This window comes from Miniopterus schreibersii (assembly GCF_964146895.1).
Source record: "Miniopterus schreibersii genome assembly, chromosome: 16".
NCBI lineage: Eukaryota > Metazoa > Chordata > Mammalia > Chiroptera > Miniopteridae > Miniopterus > Miniopterus schreibersii.
Genome location: NC_138116.1, coordinates 22,638,935 through 22,658,399, shown reverse-complemented (window position 1 = coordinate 22,658,399; position 19,465 = coordinate 22,638,935). Strand labels below are relative to the sequence as shown.

Here is a 19,465-nt window from a genome sequence, read left to right as displayed (position 1 = left end):
GGTACATGCCCTTGGCCAGAATCGAACCCAGACCCTTTAGTCCAAGGACCAAGACTCTAACCAGAGCCAAACCGGCTAGAGCAAGACTGTCTGATTTCAAGTATTCTGCCACACAATTTCACGAGTACCTATCAGATCGGCTGTCCCAGATTTTGGTTTAGAAAATGTAGTCTGTCTCGCAAGTAGTGAACAGGGAGGCAGCAGTTCATTCCAGTGTCTATGCGTGGGATGGGGTGTGTGGGGGGGGAGGAGCAGGAGAGTGACAGATGGCCCCAGCCCTGTGCTAGAAACTTCTGTGAATCCTCGCTGAGGTGAGTGGGTCATAAGGCAGTGTGACTGGCACCCTTCTAGCCCCACTTGCTCACCCTGTCCTCTGCCCAGTCCTACACTGAGAAGTCTGGTGGTATGTTAAATTAGGCACTCGGCCTTCCCCACCAGCTCAACCGAGAGGGTCCACTGCATATGGGAGAGCAGCCTGCCACTGCTGCTTAAAAAGCGCTGTTAAGCAACTGGGTTCGGTGTGGCCCATTTCAGGCAGCTGGGATGCCAACGTCAGTTTTTCCCATGGGGAGACAGGAAGGAGACTCCAGGTCCCCAAAGCAGCTCTACGGCCTGTTCAGCCAGCAAAGCCAGCCCCAGTCCCCCCCCTCCGGCTGCACACCCCAATCGGAGTGGCGGTCGGCCCAGCCCCTAAGCGATCAGGCCACGGCCCCCTGTCCGGTAAATTTCCCCCCGGCGTAGCTCGGCCCATCTCCCCACCAGAGGCCCGGCCCCCGATCCCTCCCCCGCCCATCAAGCTCTGGAGAGGCGGCGCCAGCGGGCGGTCTGGGACGATACGCTGGCGGGACTACAAGTCCCAGCAGCCCCTGGGACCCGCCCACTGGGGCGGGGCTATGCCGGGCAGCGAATTGGGAGGAGCCCTGGCGCTCAGGCTAGGGAGCGCATGTGACCAATCGCCGGGCGGCTCGCGACGTATGCCGATGGGGGCGGGGAGAAGCCCTTCGAGGCCCGGACAAAAGCCCGATCCCCGGCGCAGCGGAAGGCTGGCGCGCTCCGGGTAGTGGGCGTTGGGTCCCAGCCTGTGGTAGGAGCGCCGCTACCCCGCACGGACGTTCGCAGAGAGGTGAGTGGCTGGCGGCTGCTTTAGCCGGAGGACTCCCACCTGGCCCAGGTACTTTCTGCCTGCCTCCTTCAACCCTGAACCGCCTCCACAGAGGTCGCCTTGGTGTTACGCGCCCTCGCTGCACCTGCTTGGAAGTTTTGGGGGGTTAGCCTTTAGGTTAGATTTCGTTTGGGACCCCAGCCAGCGGCCACGTGTGACTAACCCCCAAACTCTCCCAACTTCCAGTGCCCTGGGAATTTGCACAGGCTTGCTGCCGTCCCAGCTTCTCTTGCCTCTGCGGAATCGTATTTACTCCATGCAGGCACCCCTCTCCCCCTCCCGGAGCCAGTTATGGAGCCTCCTCGGGCTTTATCGGGCCACCTCTTGCCCCCATCCGGTCCCCCCACCGGATGCCGGGGACGGGAAGTAGAGAAAACGGTGGCCACTCGCCCCACTCTGACCCGGGCTCAGGCCCTTCCTCTTAGTTCTGTAGAGTCCACTGAGCCCCGCGCCTAAGTTGAGGGAGCGAGAAGGGCTTGCCGCCGGGGCGGGCCTCACGGGGTCGGGCTGCCCAGGCTTCCCGAGGCCTGGCCTCGCCCCGAAGACCTGGCCCTAGAGTGGCGATACGGGAAGGACCCTCCTTACTGTGGAGGTGCCGTCGGGCCAAGCGTCTAAGCGACAGATGGCTGGGTTGCCCGTCTCCCTCCCCACTCCTGCGCTGACGCCGAGCTTGGCTGAAGCAAGGTCCTCAAGGGACCGGAGGATGCCGCCGCCGCCGCCGCCGCCCTCCAGTCCGGCCTGACAGAGGGCCAGTCCCCGGGCTTGCTGCCCTCCAACCTTGGTAGATACTCTGCAGTTTCAAGGAGTTATGCCATTAGTTGGTCCCCGCAGTCTGACTGGGAAGAAGGTTTTGGGTAGGATGGTGTGGAGCAGTGCATAGCACAGTAACTTTGCTCTGTTTCAGCCAGCTCAGTTCCTTGGATTTCTGAAATGTTGGCTGAGGGACATCTAGCTGGTAGATCCTAGCTGCCCAGAGGAGTAATTTTCACTTCTTACAGAGCTACTTAACCTAGACTTTGATAGGAAGATCCCTTAGACACCTGGCAGCTGGTGTCTCCACCCTCATTCTGACACTATGTAGGAGGGCACTCACGGAAGTGCCCTCTCCTTTACTCCAGGGATTGTCTGTTCCCTCAAAAAACCCCAGTCTCGTGGCTACTAACCTTAAAATGAATGCTTTTTGTCTTTCCCGGAGAGAGACCCTAAGTAGCATCCCTAGTGGTTCTGCTCCACTGGCTCTGTCCCAGCAGTACATTCCTGGGGAACAGGCTCCTTTCATTCAGCCTTCCCTCTGGGCTGCTTCTGCCTTTGGTGGCTGCTGTAGATGAACTCAATCCTGGGTCACATACCGTCTGCAGAAAAGACCCCATTCAGCTCATAAGGCCCCTCCCTTGGAGTGAATGTGTGTATGTGTTTTAGGTTCCTTGGCATAATTTGGCTTACACATTTACCTGTTACTAGGTAACAGTTTCTTGGGCCCCAAAGTAGACCCCTGAGGTCTTAGCTCTGCCCTGAAACCATCTTATCACGTTTCACAGCACATTCATCCTAAGACTTTGTGGGGATGCTCCTCAAACCCAGATTGGTATACACTTTAAATCTCGTCAGTAGAGCAGATGTTCTTAACTGATGGTCTGGGGCTATCAAATGACAGTCACAGGTCAGCACCTGAAAATGATATGCATAATGAGGTATGTGCACATTTTTCTGGGCTTTTCTTTGGGTGCTCAAACGAGTCTGAGACCCCAAATAGGTTAAGAGCCCCTGCCCTAGAGATAGTTCAAGACCCTGCTGAATGATTAAACTTGGGATTCATCTCCACCCAGTCCACTCCCTGGGTTTGTGACCCTCTTACCCTGTGTCGGTGAATATGCAGAGACGATTCTTTTCCTGCTTTTATTCTGTCTTATAAATTCTCTGTCTTTGCCTTGAGAGGGCTTGCCCCATCCAAGCCAGAGTGCTCTGGTGGCAGATTTGTTTTGGTAAGCTGGCAAATCCTGTCATGTATCACCCCCCTCTTGTATCTTCTCTCCCAACCTCTTTTGAGGACCTTATAGAGATGAGCTCTTGGATCTGAGATTTGATCTGGTGTTCAAGAAAATTGTGATTTTTTCAGCTACAAAGGTCCCTTTTCTCACCTTGTCCTTTCTAAAGTTGGGTCTCGGTCTGTTTTGGCAGGTGCCAGGTTTGGGGGACTGTTCCCAGAGTGTCTGTCAGACTTCTCTCTGTTGGAGAGGCCTTAGCTGAGGGGTTTCCTTCCTCCTGGATTTTTGTGATCACTTGTGCCTGATGTGTCTGAACTGCTGCCCACCTCCTTTCGCTGTTTGATCTGCCCTTGGCTGTACTCTGGGAGGAAAGTGGGGGCAGGTAGGTGTACCCATCTGATTTCAGGACCAGTTTTTCTGGTCTGAGTCAAGAAGGTTGGGAAATGGAGCTGGAGTGGGTGGGGGTGGAGGACTGTGGGGCAGTGGGGCTGGCTGAGGCATCTCCTGTCCTTCTGATACTCATGTTGAGATGGAGCTGGAAGTCATTTCAGGGGGAGGCCAGAAAAGGGAATGCTTTGAGCCCCTTCCCTACTATCCCACTTTGGGCCAGACTCCAGACTGAATGCTCCTATTGTGTCCAGCTCTAGACCAGCTGGGAGGATGAGGGAACCAGCCAAGCCAGGATTAGAACTTGAAGCTCCAGCCTGGCCATTTGGGAGGGAGGTGCAGAGTGGCCCCTGGAACATTGGCCTTTCTAAGCTGGGAATGGAGACCAACCTTCCTGTGTGTATAAACCAGCCAGCTCCCTAACTCTGCCTTCCTTTATTTGTACTTGGCTTTTCTCCTCTAGAAAATACAACAACTTCAGTTCTGAATCTTTGTGGGAGAGACAGGAGTGACTTTTCCTGATCTGGCAAGCTCTTAGCATGATGACTTGGGTTCCTTTCCCTCCCCCTGTCCCTCTCCTCAGCTTGTTCTTGTCACTACCCATGGGAGAGAATGGGTGTGTCAGGACAGTGGTGGGGAGGGGAATGAAATTTTTACACAGACCCTTTTTTGAGGTGAAGGGGGGACATGGCCTGTTCCTTTTAGAAATGGTCTTTTCTCTTGAGCTGAGGTGTAGGTTTTCTGGGGACCAGGAGTAAGAGGGTTTGGGTTCAAGTCTTGGGCCCCCTGCTAGTTAGGCTTCTTGGGCAAATTATCTTAAATCTGAGCTTCTATTTCTCATCTAAGAAACAGGGTTATGAATCTCAGTGCACCTCACAGGGCTCACATGAGGTGAATTTCTATATACATCTGACTAAGGATGGTTCCTGCCTCCTCCCCCCGCCCTGGCTCAGTTAAAAATGACCAGTATAGGGTGGTCCCCAGGGAGGCCCCTGTTTTGCTCTAAATTAGCAGCTGGGTGACTCAGCGGGCTGGGTGGGTTGCACTGAAGGTCATAGTTCCTCCTCCCTGTGTCTGGTCTGAATTCAGGGGTGAGAGTCTAGTCCCTGGAAGAAATGAGCTTTGAGATGACTCTTGCTCTATGCTTCTCGTGGGGCTTGATCTTGCCTAAGGCTAAGTAAACTTGCTGGCCTGGCCTTCAGCTTGGAGGTGTGTGTGTGTGTGTGTGTGTGTGTGTGTGTGTGTGTGTGTATGAAATGGGTGAATCTGGGTGTGAGGGAGACAAAACCTGTAGGGGGAGTCAGGCCAGCATTGCACAATTTGGCTGCACTCCCCACAGGTCACAGAACCAAAGGGTGTGTTTCAGTGTCTGTGTGCCCACCTTGGGAGGGACCAGCACTCGGGTTTGGATCATACCACTGATAATCCTGGTCTCCCCATCCATCTGCCTGTGTCAGCCCTGCTGGAGAAGACAGTACTTCCATTTTCTGCCCTTTCTGACCAGTTCCTCTTACCCCAGCAGGTAGAGCAGGCCCCTCCGCAGCCATGTCGGCCAAGGCGATTTCAGAGCAGACGGGCAAAGAACTCCTTTACAAGTACATCTGCACCACCTCGGCCATCCAGAACAGGTTCAAGTACGCCCGGGTCACCCCTGATACAGACTGGGCCCGCCTGCTGCAGGACCACCCCTGGCTGCTCAGCCAGGTGAGTTTGCCCCTGTCCTGGACCCTTCATCCAGGCCCAGAGTCCACGGAAGAGAAAGCAGTCAGTTTGTTAGAGATGTCCAAATGGATCATGTGATGGCAGACTGCCTGCATCAGTGGGCAGCACGAAGTGGGCTGAGCAGGGGTTTTTTTGGTGGTTGTTTTGTTTTGTTAATCCTCACCTGAGGATATTTTTTCGATTAATTTTTAGGGAGAGTGGAAGGGAGGGAGGGGGATCGAACCCGTGATCCTTTGGTGCATGGGCCAACGCTCTACCACTGAGCAGCACTGTCCAGGGCGTGAGCAGGGTTTTGTGTTCAGCTCCCCGCATGTTGAGGTACCCTGGCATGGCATACAGAGCATGGGCTTGGAACTGGACAAATGAGTCTAAATGGCAGCCCTCTGTTTATTAACCATGTGGCCTGGAGCAAACCATTTTACCTCTGAGTTTCATGGGCATAACACTCACCCTGTGAGCGGAAAGGATTAGCAGTAAGGTCTGGAAAGCATTTAGTGTGCTGCCTGTCACTTGGTAGATGCTCTGTAAAAAGGAGGTATGTGCACCCCCCCCCCCCCACCACACACACACAAGTGGAGCATATCATGAATGTCAGGGCCAATAGGAAGTGTGACATTGTATTTTGTGTAGGACTGCTAATGGCCTCGGGTGGGGGGCAGCCTGGCATAGAGGCTTTTCTTTAGATCCTTGTAGGGCCACTATTGGGAGGGGTTGGGAAGCCTGGACTTTGTTGGGGCCCAGAGAGCAGCACTAGGACCAATGTTCGGGATTTCAGGGATGCACATTTCCTCCCACTGGGAGGCAGCCCAACCACAAAGGGAGCTGCCTCTGGAGGTAGTGAATTTCCTAGCACTGGGGTGTATGAACAGTGGCTGAGGGCTGCCTGTTGGGCTTGTAGACAGGGTTCAAGCACAGGGATGGAGTTGACCAGATGACTTCTGAGGTCCTTTGTCACCCCAAGGCTCTATCTCTGTTCTTCGTTTTGGAACACTGGCTGGTCCGTACTGTGAGCATGGGGGAAACAGAAGTTAAGGTTAAACCTAAAGCTTATGGTTTATTGAAGCTAAGGTACCACATAGGGGGAGGGGAGGGAATCATTTATTTAGCAGGTATTTGATGAGCACCTACTCTGTGCCAGGCCCCATTCTGGGCAGGGATAGTTCTAGATTCCTGGTTGTCAAAAGAAAGATGTAGGCTGGGACAGGTAAGGGAAGCAGTTGATCCTAAAAGAGGGGTGGGATTGGTTTGGGGAGTGGGGTGGATTGTGCTTTGTGTCCCCAAACTGTCACCTCTTACTCTACCCTCTCTTTCTTTGGTCTAAATATAAACTCCTCTCATTCCAGAGCTTGGTGGTCAAGCCAGACCAGCTGATCAAACGGCGTGGAAAGCTGGGCCTAGTTGGGGTCAACCTCACTTTGGATGGGGTCAAGTCCTGGCTGAAGCCACGGCTTGGACAGGAAGCCACAGTGAGTCTGGGTATAGGGTCGGGGTGACCATGCTATAGTAGCAGAAGCAAACGTGCTCACTCTAGACTAGTAACCATATGGCTGACCCCCACACTGGTCAGATTGCAGCCTGGGGAAGGTGGGAGTCCTGTGGAGCTGACTTAGCAGGGCCAGTCTTGGTGCTCATTCTCAGTTCCCCCTATCAGGGAATGGCCAGATGTGCTGCAAAAGTGACCCCAGTATAATTTGAGAGCCAGATGGAAGTGGTCTGTTGTTGTTTTTTTTAATATATCTATTGATTTCAGAGAGAGGAAGGGAGAGAGAGAGAGAGAAACATCAATGATGAGAGTTATTGATTGGCTGCCTCCCGCACGCACCTACTGGGGATTGAACCGGGAACCCGGGCATGTGCCCTGACTGGGAATCGAACCATGATCTCTTGGATGCTAGGTTGATGCTCAGCCGCTGAGCTATGCCAGCCGGGCAAGTAGTCTGTTTTTTATTGGCAAATCTGAGATGGTACTCTGAGGCCCATTCTGGGAATTCTTTTCTTTTCAGTTTCCAAAAAGGGTATGGTAGCTTGTTATCGCATGGAAACCCTGAGAGGGTGGGTAAAAAAAGTTGAAGAAAAGAGATGCAGAATCATTTAAGCAGAGATATGACTGGACCAAGAATCTAGAATATGACAGTTAATATTACTGACAAGTAAATTTCAGTTCTTGGCTTCTCCTGGCATGGTGGTTAATCTCAACTCTGTAGACGAGAGAGCTAAAGTGAAATATGATTTGGGAAGGCTAAGAGATGCTCAGAAATAAAATTGCATTTCATTTTCTTCTCACTCCCAAAGGGAACTGGAGAACTGAAGGGAGGGATGGGCTGAGGCTTCGTTTAGACTGGGAAAGATGTGCCGTCCACACCTGGCTTTGTCCTATCTGGGGTAGCTGGACTGGCGATGAATGTTCTCTTCCTCAGCTCCTCAGAAGTAGGAAGAAGGTGGCAATGGAGTCATCTTCCTCTCTGATTGGGCTTTCTTACATCAGCTCTTTGTGTTAATTCTGTTTCTTGCCCTCATAGGTAAAGAGGGATCCTTGTAGTTGTACATGAGTCTGGGGCTGAAAGATCTTGACCTTTGTGCTTGCAGGGAGAGGACAGCAGGGTTGGGGGCTGAGCAGTGTCCCCAGGGAGGTCTTCATGTTCCCTTCTCCTTAGCTGGCTGTTGGAGGGCAAGTCGGGGTATCTGAGCTGGCAGTAGCTTCAGCCCAGGAGCGGCTCATTACCTCTGATGGATCACTGTCTGGTCTCTGACTCAGCAGTGATACACAGGCGGGCGGGGGCTTCAGGGCACTCTGGGATGAGGACTGTCTGCCTTGGCTGCCACCAGGGACCCACTCAAACTGATTAGCTCTGCAGGCCTGTTGTCCTCAGCCATGAAGGTCTGTGTGGAAAAGTTCTCCTAGTCAAGCTCTCGCTCTCTTCTTCTCCTGCCCTTCTACTCCCACCACTCTTCCCCATGCTTAGACTCTTGTTCTCAGGCTGGCTGTCCCTGCCTGAGCTCCAAGATAGCCTTGATTTGTCTGAGCTCTTTAATTTGTGTGGTGGTAGTGGGGTGACTCCCCATCTCTGTGCTTTTGGGGGTGAGGCAGTGTTGCAGCTCATTTATCACCCTCCAGAGGCAGAAAAAGAATGTGCCTGTTGAAGTGTGGCTCGCACAAGGGCAAGCGGATGGAAGAGGGGATCTCATGAGGACTCCTTTAGCTTAGGGCAGTGATTTTTCAACCTTTTTCATCTCATGGGACACGAGCTAATTACTAAAAATCCGTGGAACACCAAAAAATATATTTTTTTGCCGATCCAACAATAACAACAAAAAGGTGTAACTTTGATTCATTCCCACCAGGCAGCTATTGTGTTGGCTGTTGACAGTGTTTTTATTTGACAATCTAAGGGAAAAGAGGTCACTGCCCCTGACTAAATAGTCACGTATTGCATGCTTTAAAAGTTTTTGCAGCACACCCATTGACTATCGCTAGCTTAGGAGTCTGTGGCCCGATTACCCTGGTTTCTGGAAAAATCTCTTTGCTGAGTGTTATGGTGGTAGTGCTTGGGCTCCACCTCTGATGGGAAGGTGAGATGGAGGAGCAGAGAGTGCTTCCTCCTTCTGCCCTGGGGAGAAGACATGCTATCCATCTAAGTTTTATCTCCCTTCATCTCTGTAGGTGGGCAAGGCCAGAGGCTTCCTCAAGAACTTTCTGATTGAACCCTTTGTCCCGCACAGTCAGGTATGTGTGATGTGGCTCCAAACTGGGTCCTCTTTCTCCTGGAGCCTCGTGTTTGTTGACCCTAAAATGATGAGAGAGGAAATTAAGCTGCTGGAGAAAAGTCAAAGGTACCAGAGTCTCTGAAGCAGCACTGAGGGCCTAAGGGGCTCATGGAGCAGGGATTCCAGCAGTGAAGGAAAGGGCTTAGTTTGCAGCCAGGAGGAATCAGGGCTGGTGACTTTCAGCCCTGAGATGAGAAAGACATAAAGGCAGAACCCCCTCCGCTAGATCAGGTCCTACTGGCTCAGTCTGGACTGTCAGCAAGCCAGGCAGCAGTCTCTTCTCCTGTCGCCAACTGGGGTTGGTAAACAGGTCTCTGTTGGTGAGTGTCCTCTGCGGATTTTAGAAATGAGACTATAGGGGTTGGGCTCCTAGTCCTCAGTTCAGTGCTCTCACCCCTGTGGTGCTCTTGTTTCCTATAAGGCGGAGGAGTTCTACGTCTGCATCTATGCTACCCGAGAAGGGGACTATGTCCTGTTCCACCACGAAGGCGGGGTGGACGTGGGCGATGTGGATGCTAAAGCCCAGAAACTGCTTGTCGGGGTAGACGAGAAGCTGAAACCTGAGGACATCAAGAAACGCCTATTGGTCCATGCCCCTGAAGACAAGAAAGAGTTGAGTGAGAGGGTCTGCAGGGACATGGCAGTGGGGGAAATGGGAAGGCTGACAGGCTCTGGGCACAGAGCAGAGAAAACAGTGGTCTTCCTTATCTGGGTGGGTGGTAAGGAGCAGGTGGTAGGCACACACACAGCCCTGGCTCCCCCCCGCCCCCTGGTCCCAAGGAGGATAGCTGGCTGGCTCAGACTGAAATATGCCATCAGCTTCCCTCACCTTGCCCCTGTTTGTCTGGTGCTGCCTCCTCTGGCTCCCTGCCTGACAGCTTCTTTCCGGCACAGTGGCTGAAGAGTGATGTCCAGGGAGCAGGCTTGGCAGAGGAAAGCAAGGGTGTCTGTGAGGTGTCAGGGTGGTGGGAAGTAGAGCTGTCAGTGGCAGTGACATTGCTGCTGAGCCCGCTCATTGATAGATGGATTGTCTCTCTCTCCCTCTCCCTTTAGAATTCTGGCCAGTTTTATCTCTGGCCTCTTCAATTTCTATGAGGATCTGTACTTCACCTACCTCGAGATCAACCCCCTTGGTAACTGGCTCTGTGTGGGTGGGATGGGGCATGGGTCAGTTATAGCAGGGTCCCAGTGCCAACAGTAAGCCTAGCCTTAACATTCAGAGGGCAGTGCAGGCAGGTGTGCATGTTCAGAGGGATCTTCAAGCTCATTGAGTGCAGGCTTCTGTTTCTGAAGCCCATGATTATTCCTCTTTAACCAACTCCAGTTTCTTTGGCCTTAATTTGTTCTGTGATGGGGAAGTCCTGGTTTTGATCTGACTGTGTGCTCTGTGGCTGTTTCTGCCAGTAGGTTAGGCTGTTTGCCCAGCAGCGAGCAGTGCTACCTTGCACTGGTCTGATCCTTTAGGCCCTTCTTTCCTCTCTGTGCCCTTAGAGCCCCCTGGGCCTCTCCCTCTGGGAGTTGGTCAATCATTGATCCCCAAGACCAGGAAGCCTTGGCCCAAGCCTCTCAGGCGGGGAAGGCGGCAGGTGGTGTGATCTGACTCTGGCCAGGGCTTCTGAGGGCAAAGTCCTGATTCCAGATCCAGCTGGGGGTGCAGTCCCTCTAATGGACCAGATGGTTCTGTGCTAACTTAATTAGCTAAATGGCCCTGGGGGAAAGGAAAGATAGATGTCCAGTGAGGCGGCAATAAATGAACCCTGCTGGCTGGGGGCCCACTGTGCCCCCACAGCTTCCCAGCAGCAGCTGCCCCTTCTCCCCCCGACAATGAGGCTTCCCCTAGCCAGACTGCAGAAACCCAAATGCACATACATATGTGCATACCTAGGGTTCTTCTGACAGCAACCTGTACCTTTAAACATTTTTTTAATAGCAGGGCCATGGATAGGTGAATGGTTAGATTTAAAGTACATTGTGTAGCATTTTATGAAAATGTTTAAAAATTGCCATAGCAACTAAAACAGGCTTTCCTATCAAATTACCTATAGGTTAGGGGGAACTGGTTGTCTAGGATTTGTTTTTCCTTTGATGGGGGAAAGCTGTGCCTCCATAAGAGTTATTTTGATTTATTGCTGAGTGAGGAAGTCATTAGGCCTGGGCAGGACCTGGACCCTGTGGGAGTGGTATGTGGGGAAGTCTGTGGAGGGGTTTGGAGGTTGGTGGTCACCTCTGCCTGGGGCCAGTGTCTGATTGCCTCTGCTTTTCTCACAGTTGTCACCAAAGATGGCGTCTATGTGCTTGACTTGGCGGCCAAGGTGGATGCCACTGCAGACTACATCTGCAAAGTGAAGTGGGGTGATATAGAGTTCCCTCCCCCCTTTGGGCGTGAGGCTTATCCAGAGGTAAGGCTGCTTTGGGGAGGAGATGAAGAGTGATGGGGGCAAGAAGGGGGACGGTGACTAATCTCAGATGTGCATTTGGCCCCATAGTGGGCTGTATATTTGGCAGGGAAAGGAAGGTCGAGAACCATTTAATTTTTTTAAAACTCCAAAGGGGGTAGAAGGTGGGAGTGAGCCAAGCCTCTGAATCCCAGCCAGAAATCCTTTTAAATTTCTCTCGCAATCAACCTCCTGGGCTCTTAACTTGATTTGTTGCTTCTCCATCCTTCTGAATGGCTCCCCCTAATCCTGTCAGGAAGGTAGTTCTCTCTGCTACTTGCTGAGAATTTTCTTGCTCCTTTCCACTTCATCCTCTGTGAGGTCCTCACCGCGGAATCAGGCTTGCATGGCATGACGTAACCCAGGCCAGGGGAAGAGGCGGGTTGGGAGAAGAGGTGGGCCTGGGGAAGGGAGAGGGTCCTGTGAGCTAAGCTGCAGATGCTGGGAGTGGGGTCCGTTGTAGAAACAGTGACATAGCAAGGCTTGAGACTTGGGCAGAGAGCCAAGGACTTGAAGTTGGAGAGAAAGGAATTGGGAAATTTGTCCCCAGGTGGTGAGAGTGGCGATGGGTGGTTTTGGTCCTTGAAGACAACATATTTTGTCCCAGCCACATAGGGCCCCATACAATCCCTTTTTCCTGGCCTTGTTAAGGCAATTGAGAACCTCTTCATGTGTTTCCAGAGAAAGGGAAGGGGAGGAGTCCTGGGATTTAGGACCTTGGTGAAGGGGGTGTCTTCAGGGCCTACCTGTTGTTGTCTGGTTCCTAGGAAGCCTACATTGCAGACCTGGATGCCAAAAGTGGCGCAAGCCTGAAGCTGACCTTGCTGAACCCCAAAGGGAGGATCTGGACCATGGTGGCTGGAGGTGGTGCCTCTGTCGTGTACAGGTGACTGAGGGGGCTGCTGAAGGAGATGCCAGTTGGGTCCACCTGTGCATGGCCTGGTGCAAGCTGCTTCACCTATGGGGGTCTCTAGTTTCTTACTTTGGTGCAGAGCAAGAATTGTGGGGCCTGCCAGAGGAGTCCATGTGCCTTCCTGTTTACTTCAGAATAAGTTAATGTTATTAGTTCAGTTCTTGAAATTAGTGACCTTCAAGTGTCACTTGTGGGGCTTGAGGGTCCAAGGTCTGAGAGGTCCGTTTCATAATCTGACTTGAGAGAACAACAAATACAGAAAATGAACCAGAAAGTGACTGTTGCTGTGACCCCTCCCCCTACCAGGTCACCAGGGTAAACCCGGTGCTGTGTGTCCTTCCTGTGGAAGTATGCATACTTTTACCCTTCATAGAAATATTGGGATCCTAGTGTACACCCTTGGTGATGATTGGTGGTTTTTCACTTGAAGCCCAGTAGACATTTGCTCTTTTGTAAGCCTGTGATCGGCCACACCCCCTTCTGTGCTTGACTGGGCTTTCCTCTGGTTACAGCAGTTTTCCTTCTCCATTGGGCATCCTGGCAGGGACTCCTGGAATGTGCATTTTTTCTTTGTGTTGGGAGGTGCTCTTTGTTCATTTCACTTACCATTGTCAGTCCAGGGCCTCATGGTGGCCCACAGCTGGCAAAGTGCACCGCTTGGGAGAGCCTGATGCAGCACCGTTAACCCTCAAGTGTCACTTGTGGGGCTTGAGGGTCTGAAGTCTGAGAGGTCAGTTTCATAATCTGACTTCAGGACTTCAGGGGCGTCTGTGTGTCCTCCCAGGCACCAGGCTGCCACCCTCACTGCTAGAGTTTGAGCCAGCACTGACTTCCTTGTCTCCCTGGCAGTGATACCATCTGTGATCTAGGGGGTGTCAATGAGCTGGCGAACTATGGGGAGTACTCTGGTGCCCCCAGCGAGCAGCAGACCTATGACTATGCCAAGACGATCCTCTCCCTCATGACCCGCGAGAAGCATCCAAATGGTGAGACACACATCCTCCTTCCTCAGGGCAGCCCACCATGCTACAGAGGGGACAGCTTTGGGCTAGGAGGCACTGAGGTTGTGGTCCTGGCCCTTTGCAATCAGAGCTAGTCATTTAACTTCTGGACCCCAGTTTCCCTGACTGTGCAGTGGGCAGTGACAGCCTCTATCAGATGAGGGTCTCTGAGACGATAAGGAGGTGGGTGACACACGTACTTAAAGCCCTATGAGCAGAGTGCAAGGGAGGGGCAAGGTGCATTCTCTCTCAAGACTGCTATAAACTCAGTTTTTAGTGTCCATTTAGACATTTATTACCCAACTATACCATTCCAGCTTCCCTTTACCACCTGTTCTCAGTGTCGGGGACTACCCATATCAGTTACTCTACCCTGAAGCCAGATAGAGCAAGATTCCCACCAGGTGTATCCAGAAACCAAGCTGGATTTCTGGGTGGCGGTCTAGATTCTGTGGTTTAACCACCTCTTGGGGGGTGTAGGCGATGGAGGAGTGGAGCTGATAAAGCTGACAGTTATCAGGAGACAAGCCTCCCCCCACCCTAACACACCTCTACACTGATACCTCCTAATAGCTGGGGACCCTCACTCAGAGGAGAGAACTCAGTTTGCTTTCTGGTAAGATGCTCAAGTCTACTTTTCTAACCCTTTTTGACTTCTCTCTTACTCCAAACCCAGGTAAGATTCTCATCATCGGAGGCAGCATTGCAAACTTCACCAATGTGGCTGCCACATTCAAGGTAACCAGCCACAGTGACTGCAGTTTCTGGGGAATACGAGTTTGGGGTAATCAGGAAAGGGGAGGTTCTCACAAGTGAGTATTAAGACAGAAGCAAGTTCCCATGAATTGCCCATCCAGATAGAGACTCTTGCCCCAGGATTCCTGATGCAGATGCAGAAGACACTGGGTCAGATCTGGATCTGAAGCTGTGTCTCTGGGCAAACAGCTGGCACTCACTGGGCTGTAATTCTCCCATCATTTTCAAACCTCCATTGTGAAACTCGGCAACTCCTAGTCTTTCGTCTTTCAGTCATCAGCCCCTTCTCCAAAAGATCAGAATGAAGAAAGTGTTTTGATGACCTGGGATATCTGCTCATCCAGCCAGTAGGCCATCAGCCTGGGTCCCTGTGCATAGGTCAGGGCCGTGGGCACACAGTTTTAAAATGTGACTCTCAGTCAACAAGGATGACACAGCTAAAGTGTCTCAAGCCGTTTCCTTCAAGGCAGCCACCGCGGGAGGCCTTTTATTATCCCACACTGTCAGATGCCCACTGAAACTATTCAGAAGGATGTGCCCCATTTGGCACTTTGATATAGGCTTTGCAATAATGAATAAAAAAATGTCAACCTTGAAAGTCTGAGCTCTCAAGAAGTGGAGGACCAGGCCTCATCAGTCCTTCCTAAAACAGGATGTCCCTAATTGGACCTGACTCAGCAGACAAATCTGAAACAGGTCAATCTCAACAACTTTGTTTTGACTTCTTAGCAGTCCCATAATAAAGGCAGCACTGGTGATAAGGGTGGTTAGGTCTAGTGCAGGCACTGTGTGCAAAGCCTTGGGTGACAGAAATTAGACTCCTGACTCAGTATACTAGGCCTCTGCCTAGAGAGACAAAATTGGTACATACCTATATATTCTCTCTTGTTTCCCACTGCAAGGGCTGTTCCCCTAAGTCTCTTGAAGAAGCTTTTGTAGAACATTGACTTTTTATTTTTATTTTTTATTCTTCACCTGAGGATATGTTTAGAGAGAGGAAGGAAGAGAGAGAGAAAGAAACATCGGTGTGATAGAGAAACGTCGAACAGTTGCCTCACGTACTCTCCCCAACCAGGGATTGAACCCACAACCTAGTATGTGCCCTGTCCAAAATTTTGGCGTACAGGACGATGCTCCTATCAACTGAGCCACCCGGCCAGGGCAAGACATTGACATTTAAATAGACTATGCCACCTCACCTCTGATAACTCTTGTGTAGGAACTCAGCATAAATTCACCCTCCCCACCCCCTAATTGCAATAAGATAACTAGAATGACTGTAGCTAGGACGAGAGAGAAACCAGCAAAGTCTTGCTGATGTTAGAAGCCCAGCACCCATGCATTGAGAGGTGTTACTCCCAGATAATCCAGATTCTTATCACAGCATCTTTACAAATGATCTCATGCCCTATGCCTTTGGGTAGCTTATGCATAGCCCAGTCCACACATGTAAAATTCTTGACTAGTGGGCCCTGCCATACTTCATGAGGAACAGCCCTTGTTATATACACCCTGGTGTGTTTGTTTATCATGGTTATAAATAATTGATTATGGCTCCTTGTTTTTAGCCACATGTCTCTTCATCCCTTTGTGCTTCCAGGGCATCGTGAGAGCTATTCGAGATTACCAGGGCCCCCTGAAGGAGCATGAGGTCACAATCTTTGTCCGAAGAGGTGGCCCCAACTATCAGGAAGGCTTACGGGTGATGGGAGAAGTTGGTAAGATGGGGACTTTTCTCTCCCTTCCACCCTGAGTGTCCGAGGCCTACTTCCTTGGGATTCCTGAAGGAGTCAGTCTGTGAACACTTCCGTGCTCTCCCCTCCCCTCTCTGGATATGTAGTTTGCTTCTACTTCCACTTCTGCCCTCACATAGATCTGTCCTAAACTTCAGAATGGGCAGTAAAGCATTTTCATTTGGCTCTTTGTTTACAAACATTTGTGGAATGCCTGCTCAGTGTGGTTACATACTGTGGTTACAGCCATGCATACAACACACAACAGACAGCCAAGCCCTTGTGCAGTTGAGAACATTGACTGTAATGTCAGGTCATGCTAAGTGCATGAAGGAAGACAGCAGGGTGAAGGGATAGTGTGTGGGGGAGGGGACGAGCAGTTTTAAGTGGGGTGATCAGAGAATGCTTGACTGACTGAAAAGGTGACTTTTGGCTAAAGACCCAGAGGAGAGGAGGAAGCAGGTCAGTGTGACTATCAGCAAAGGAAAGGCAAGTTCCAAGGCCTTGAAGTGGGAGTGTGCCAGTGTGTGCAGGCCCAGTGGGGATGGGGCAGGGAGTTGGAAAATGGAGGCAGAGAGGCAGCAGGAACGGGCATGTGGGGCTACTACAGGTCAAGTGCCCAGGAGTCACTTGGCTTCGTCCCTGGGTTGGCAGCTGTGGGGAGTCTTTGCCCAGAGGAGTGACACAATTTGACTTAGGTAAATGGCAGCCAGGATAGAAGCAGAAAGGACTCTTCGGTGGCTGGGGCAGAGTCCAGGACACCGGTGGCCTGGATGTAGGGGATAGGCAGGCAAGGGTCTGGTAACTGGTAGGACAGGAGAGCTTTGCCCCTCACTGAGCTGAGGGAGGAAGGGTGTGGCATCTATTTTGGTTTTCTTTCTCCCTTCTGCATTTTGAGTGGCTCCTGCAGGTTTATAAGACTTCAAACTCAGAGCTTTCAAGAAGTCTGAGACCATGTCTCATCAGTCAGGACTAAAATCAGGTCTCCCTAAGTTGACCTGAACCTAAAACACGTGAACTCTGTGTGACCAGCAGCTTTTGTGTTGAGTGAAATGCAGCCCCCATTGCCAAGAGCAGTTAGGTGTGGAGCCAGGGTTCACGTGAAGTGCCAAAGGGGTGCCAGGCATAAGACGCTTGTGCTCAGTGAGTGAGCGGAGAGACGAAACCTTTTTATCTTCCCATTTTTCCAAATCCGGTGTCCATGGCAACCACCAAACCCATCTCAAGCAGTTGAAGCAGTGCTAAATCCTCATTGCCCCCCAAAATGAGTACCTGCCATGGGCCCAGCCTTTGGGACAGCACAGTGAATGCTACTCAGTCACGGTTGGGACATTAAACAAGTAAACAGTCATTGGAACAAGATGCTGTCAGGTAGGGCTCTACATGGTGAAGCAGGCAGGGTGGGGTGGAGGAGAGCAGCTGTCAAAGTCATCAGGAGGTCGCACTTGAGCTGAATGACGAGAACAGCTGGGTGAAGGTCTGGGATGAGAGCTCTATGTGGAGGAAGGAGCAGGGCCACTGTTTAGGAAGAGGCCAGGCCAGGGAGGCTAGAGTGTGAAGTCGGGGGGTTTGGAGAGCGAGGGTCCAGGCTGTGAATGGGAGGAGTGCAGACTCTAATGATGCTTGTGCTCACTTGAGAGTATCGGCAAAGCTATTTCTTGCTCTTCGCAGCAAGTGGTCTTTACAAAGATTTGGTGATGAAGATATGACAACTGACATGTGCTGGAGAATTGGTCTTGCACAGGAAGTGCCAGACATCAGGCAGGATCCTGATGCACCTTTCCAGAGTTGTGTGGACTTGGGCACTTATTTGAAGACTTGAATGATGGACTCTTCCCTCCTTTGCAGGGAAGACCACTGGGATCCCCATTCACGTGTTTGGCACTGAGACTCACATGACAGCCATTGTGGGCATGGCCTTGGGCCACCGGCCCATCCCCAATCAGCCACCCACAGCAGCCCATACTGCAAACTTCCTCCTCAACGCCAGTGGGAGCACTTCGGTAGGTGCTGGCCAGCCCCCACCTTAAAGCCCGCCATGCTATCTTTGTCGGCCCCTCACACCCCTATCCCATCTAGGACCTGGGGCCTCTCCTCTGTCCCTCGCCATTTGGGGATATTGGGGAAATGCGGGGGGGGGGGGTACATGGTTGGTTTCTGGATCTCTGCCAGTTTTTTTCTATGCCAGTCAAGGTAGTATAATGGAAAGACCAGCAGTTTTAAAATCAGACTTGAGTTCAAATCCTGCTGAGGGAGGGACCTTGGTAGTTATCATACCTGCTCAGAGCCTCTGTTTGCTCACCTGGAGCATGGAGACAATACTAATTCCTGTCTCAGAAGGTAGTTAGTGCTTTTAGAAGCAGCTATAAATAACTGCTGTACTGAGTTCTTGTTACCTGATTTCTCTTGTTACCTCAAGGACCAGTGGCTTTTTTTCCTAGCTGCTACCTGTGATTCTCACTCCCTCTCCTTGTCTCATGTCAGACTCCAGCCCCCAGCAGGACTGCGTCTTTTTCTGAGTCCAGGGCTGATGAGGTGGCACCTGCAAAGAAGGCTAAGCCCGCTGTGCCACAAGGTAACTCCCAGCGGTTTTGGACCCTCCCTGTCCCCCTTCCCTTTCCAAACCTCACTGGACCAGTAGAGGTGATGGAAGGTGTTTGGGCTTTGCTGTGAGAGTGGGCATGATGCGTGGGATGGGAACAGACGTGACAATGTGCTGAGCCTTCCCAGTGGTCTCTCCTGGTGCTGAGGACCTGTGCTGCACCTGGGTCACCTCACTTCCCACTGTTTTCTCTTCCATCCCCTACTTCCCATGGGCAAGTGTGAGCTGGGCAGGGAGGTTGCCAAGGAGACAGGATTATAAAAGTTCTAGGAAGTGGGTAGGTCTCCCAGACTCTCTTCCTAAGTGGAGGGCAGAGCAAGCTCCCCTATAGTGGTTGTTCACACCCACCCCATCCTCCTGGGCCTCCAACAAAGATCCTCCTTTCCTGTGATCCTACTGTAAGAACATGCTCTGTCTACCAGTCCATCTGTACATTGCCTACTTTGTCTCTCCATCTTCTGATTTATCAAAGGTGTGATCCCTGCCAGCCAGCCAGCCAGCCCTTGCAACCAGCATTCAGTAACTAGCTTTTGGGCTGGTGTGGCCTGTGCACCCTCTTCCTGGTACAGACAGCATGCATAAGGCATTTTGTGAAATAGTGACACTGGCTCCAGACATTAGAGTTGGAAGCCACTGCCCTATAGTTCCCAAACCCACAGCACAAAATGATATATCCAACCCATGTCAGCCTAATCATCTTGTGCTTTGTAGGGACAAGGGATTGATGTAAAAGGCTGGAACCAGGCCAGCTATCCCTGGGGGTGATTCAGTGTTCAGCACATGCACCAAGCCTTCGTGTTCCTCCTGCCCTTCTCTCTGCCCCCTTTGGTACTTTGCTCTTTGTTGCTATCGCTCTGCTGATCACTGCTGTCTTCTCTTTTGCTGGCTTTACTCCTGTCTATTGTGGAATAGACGAGAGATGGTGAGGGCGTCAGCCCTGCCAGGCTTGTCCATGGGACCCTTCCCCGTTCCCACCCTCTCCCTCCAAAGCCTTAAGCCATCAG

The 19,465-nt window shown here is 51.7% G+C and overlaps 1 protein-coding gene across 9 annotated transcripts in view; it reads left to right on the top strand.

Annotated features, from left to right (window-relative positions):
- ACLY (ATP citrate lyase) overlaps positions 1 to 19,465 on the top strand; it is a 50,489-nt gene that overhangs the window by 9,991 nt on the left and 21,033 nt on the right. For 2 of the 9 annotated variants that reach the window (XM_081162653.1, XM_081162659.1), the window contains exons 2-13: positions 5,054 to 5,238; positions 6,600 to 6,722; positions 8,918 to 8,980; positions 9,443 to 9,633; positions 10,075 to 10,154; positions 11,290 to 11,420; positions 12,224 to 12,342; positions 13,219 to 13,355; positions 14,047 to 14,108; positions 15,727 to 15,844; positions 17,708 to 17,862; positions 18,344 to 18,434. In XM_081162653.1, coding sequence (XP_081018779.1) covers positions 5,080 to 5,238; positions 6,600 to 6,722; positions 8,918 to 8,980; positions 9,443 to 9,633; positions 10,075 to 10,154; positions 11,290 to 11,420; positions 12,224 to 12,342; positions 13,219 to 13,355; positions 14,047 to 14,108; positions 15,727 to 15,844; positions 17,708 to 17,862; positions 18,344 to 18,434 — 1,429 coding nt within the window. In that variant the 5' untranslated portion in view covers positions 5,054 to 5,079. Of the gene's footprint in view, positions 1 to 983; positions 1,172 to 5,053; positions 5,239 to 6,599; positions 6,723 to 8,917; positions 8,981 to 9,442; positions 9,634 to 10,074; positions 10,155 to 11,289; positions 11,421 to 12,223; positions 12,343 to 13,218; positions 13,356 to 14,046; positions 14,109 to 15,726; positions 15,845 to 17,707; positions 17,863 to 18,343; positions 18,435 to 19,465 lie in introns of those variants that run through there. The other 7 variants (XM_081162660.1, XM_081162658.1, XM_081162652.1 and 4 more) reach the window with 7 other exon arrangements.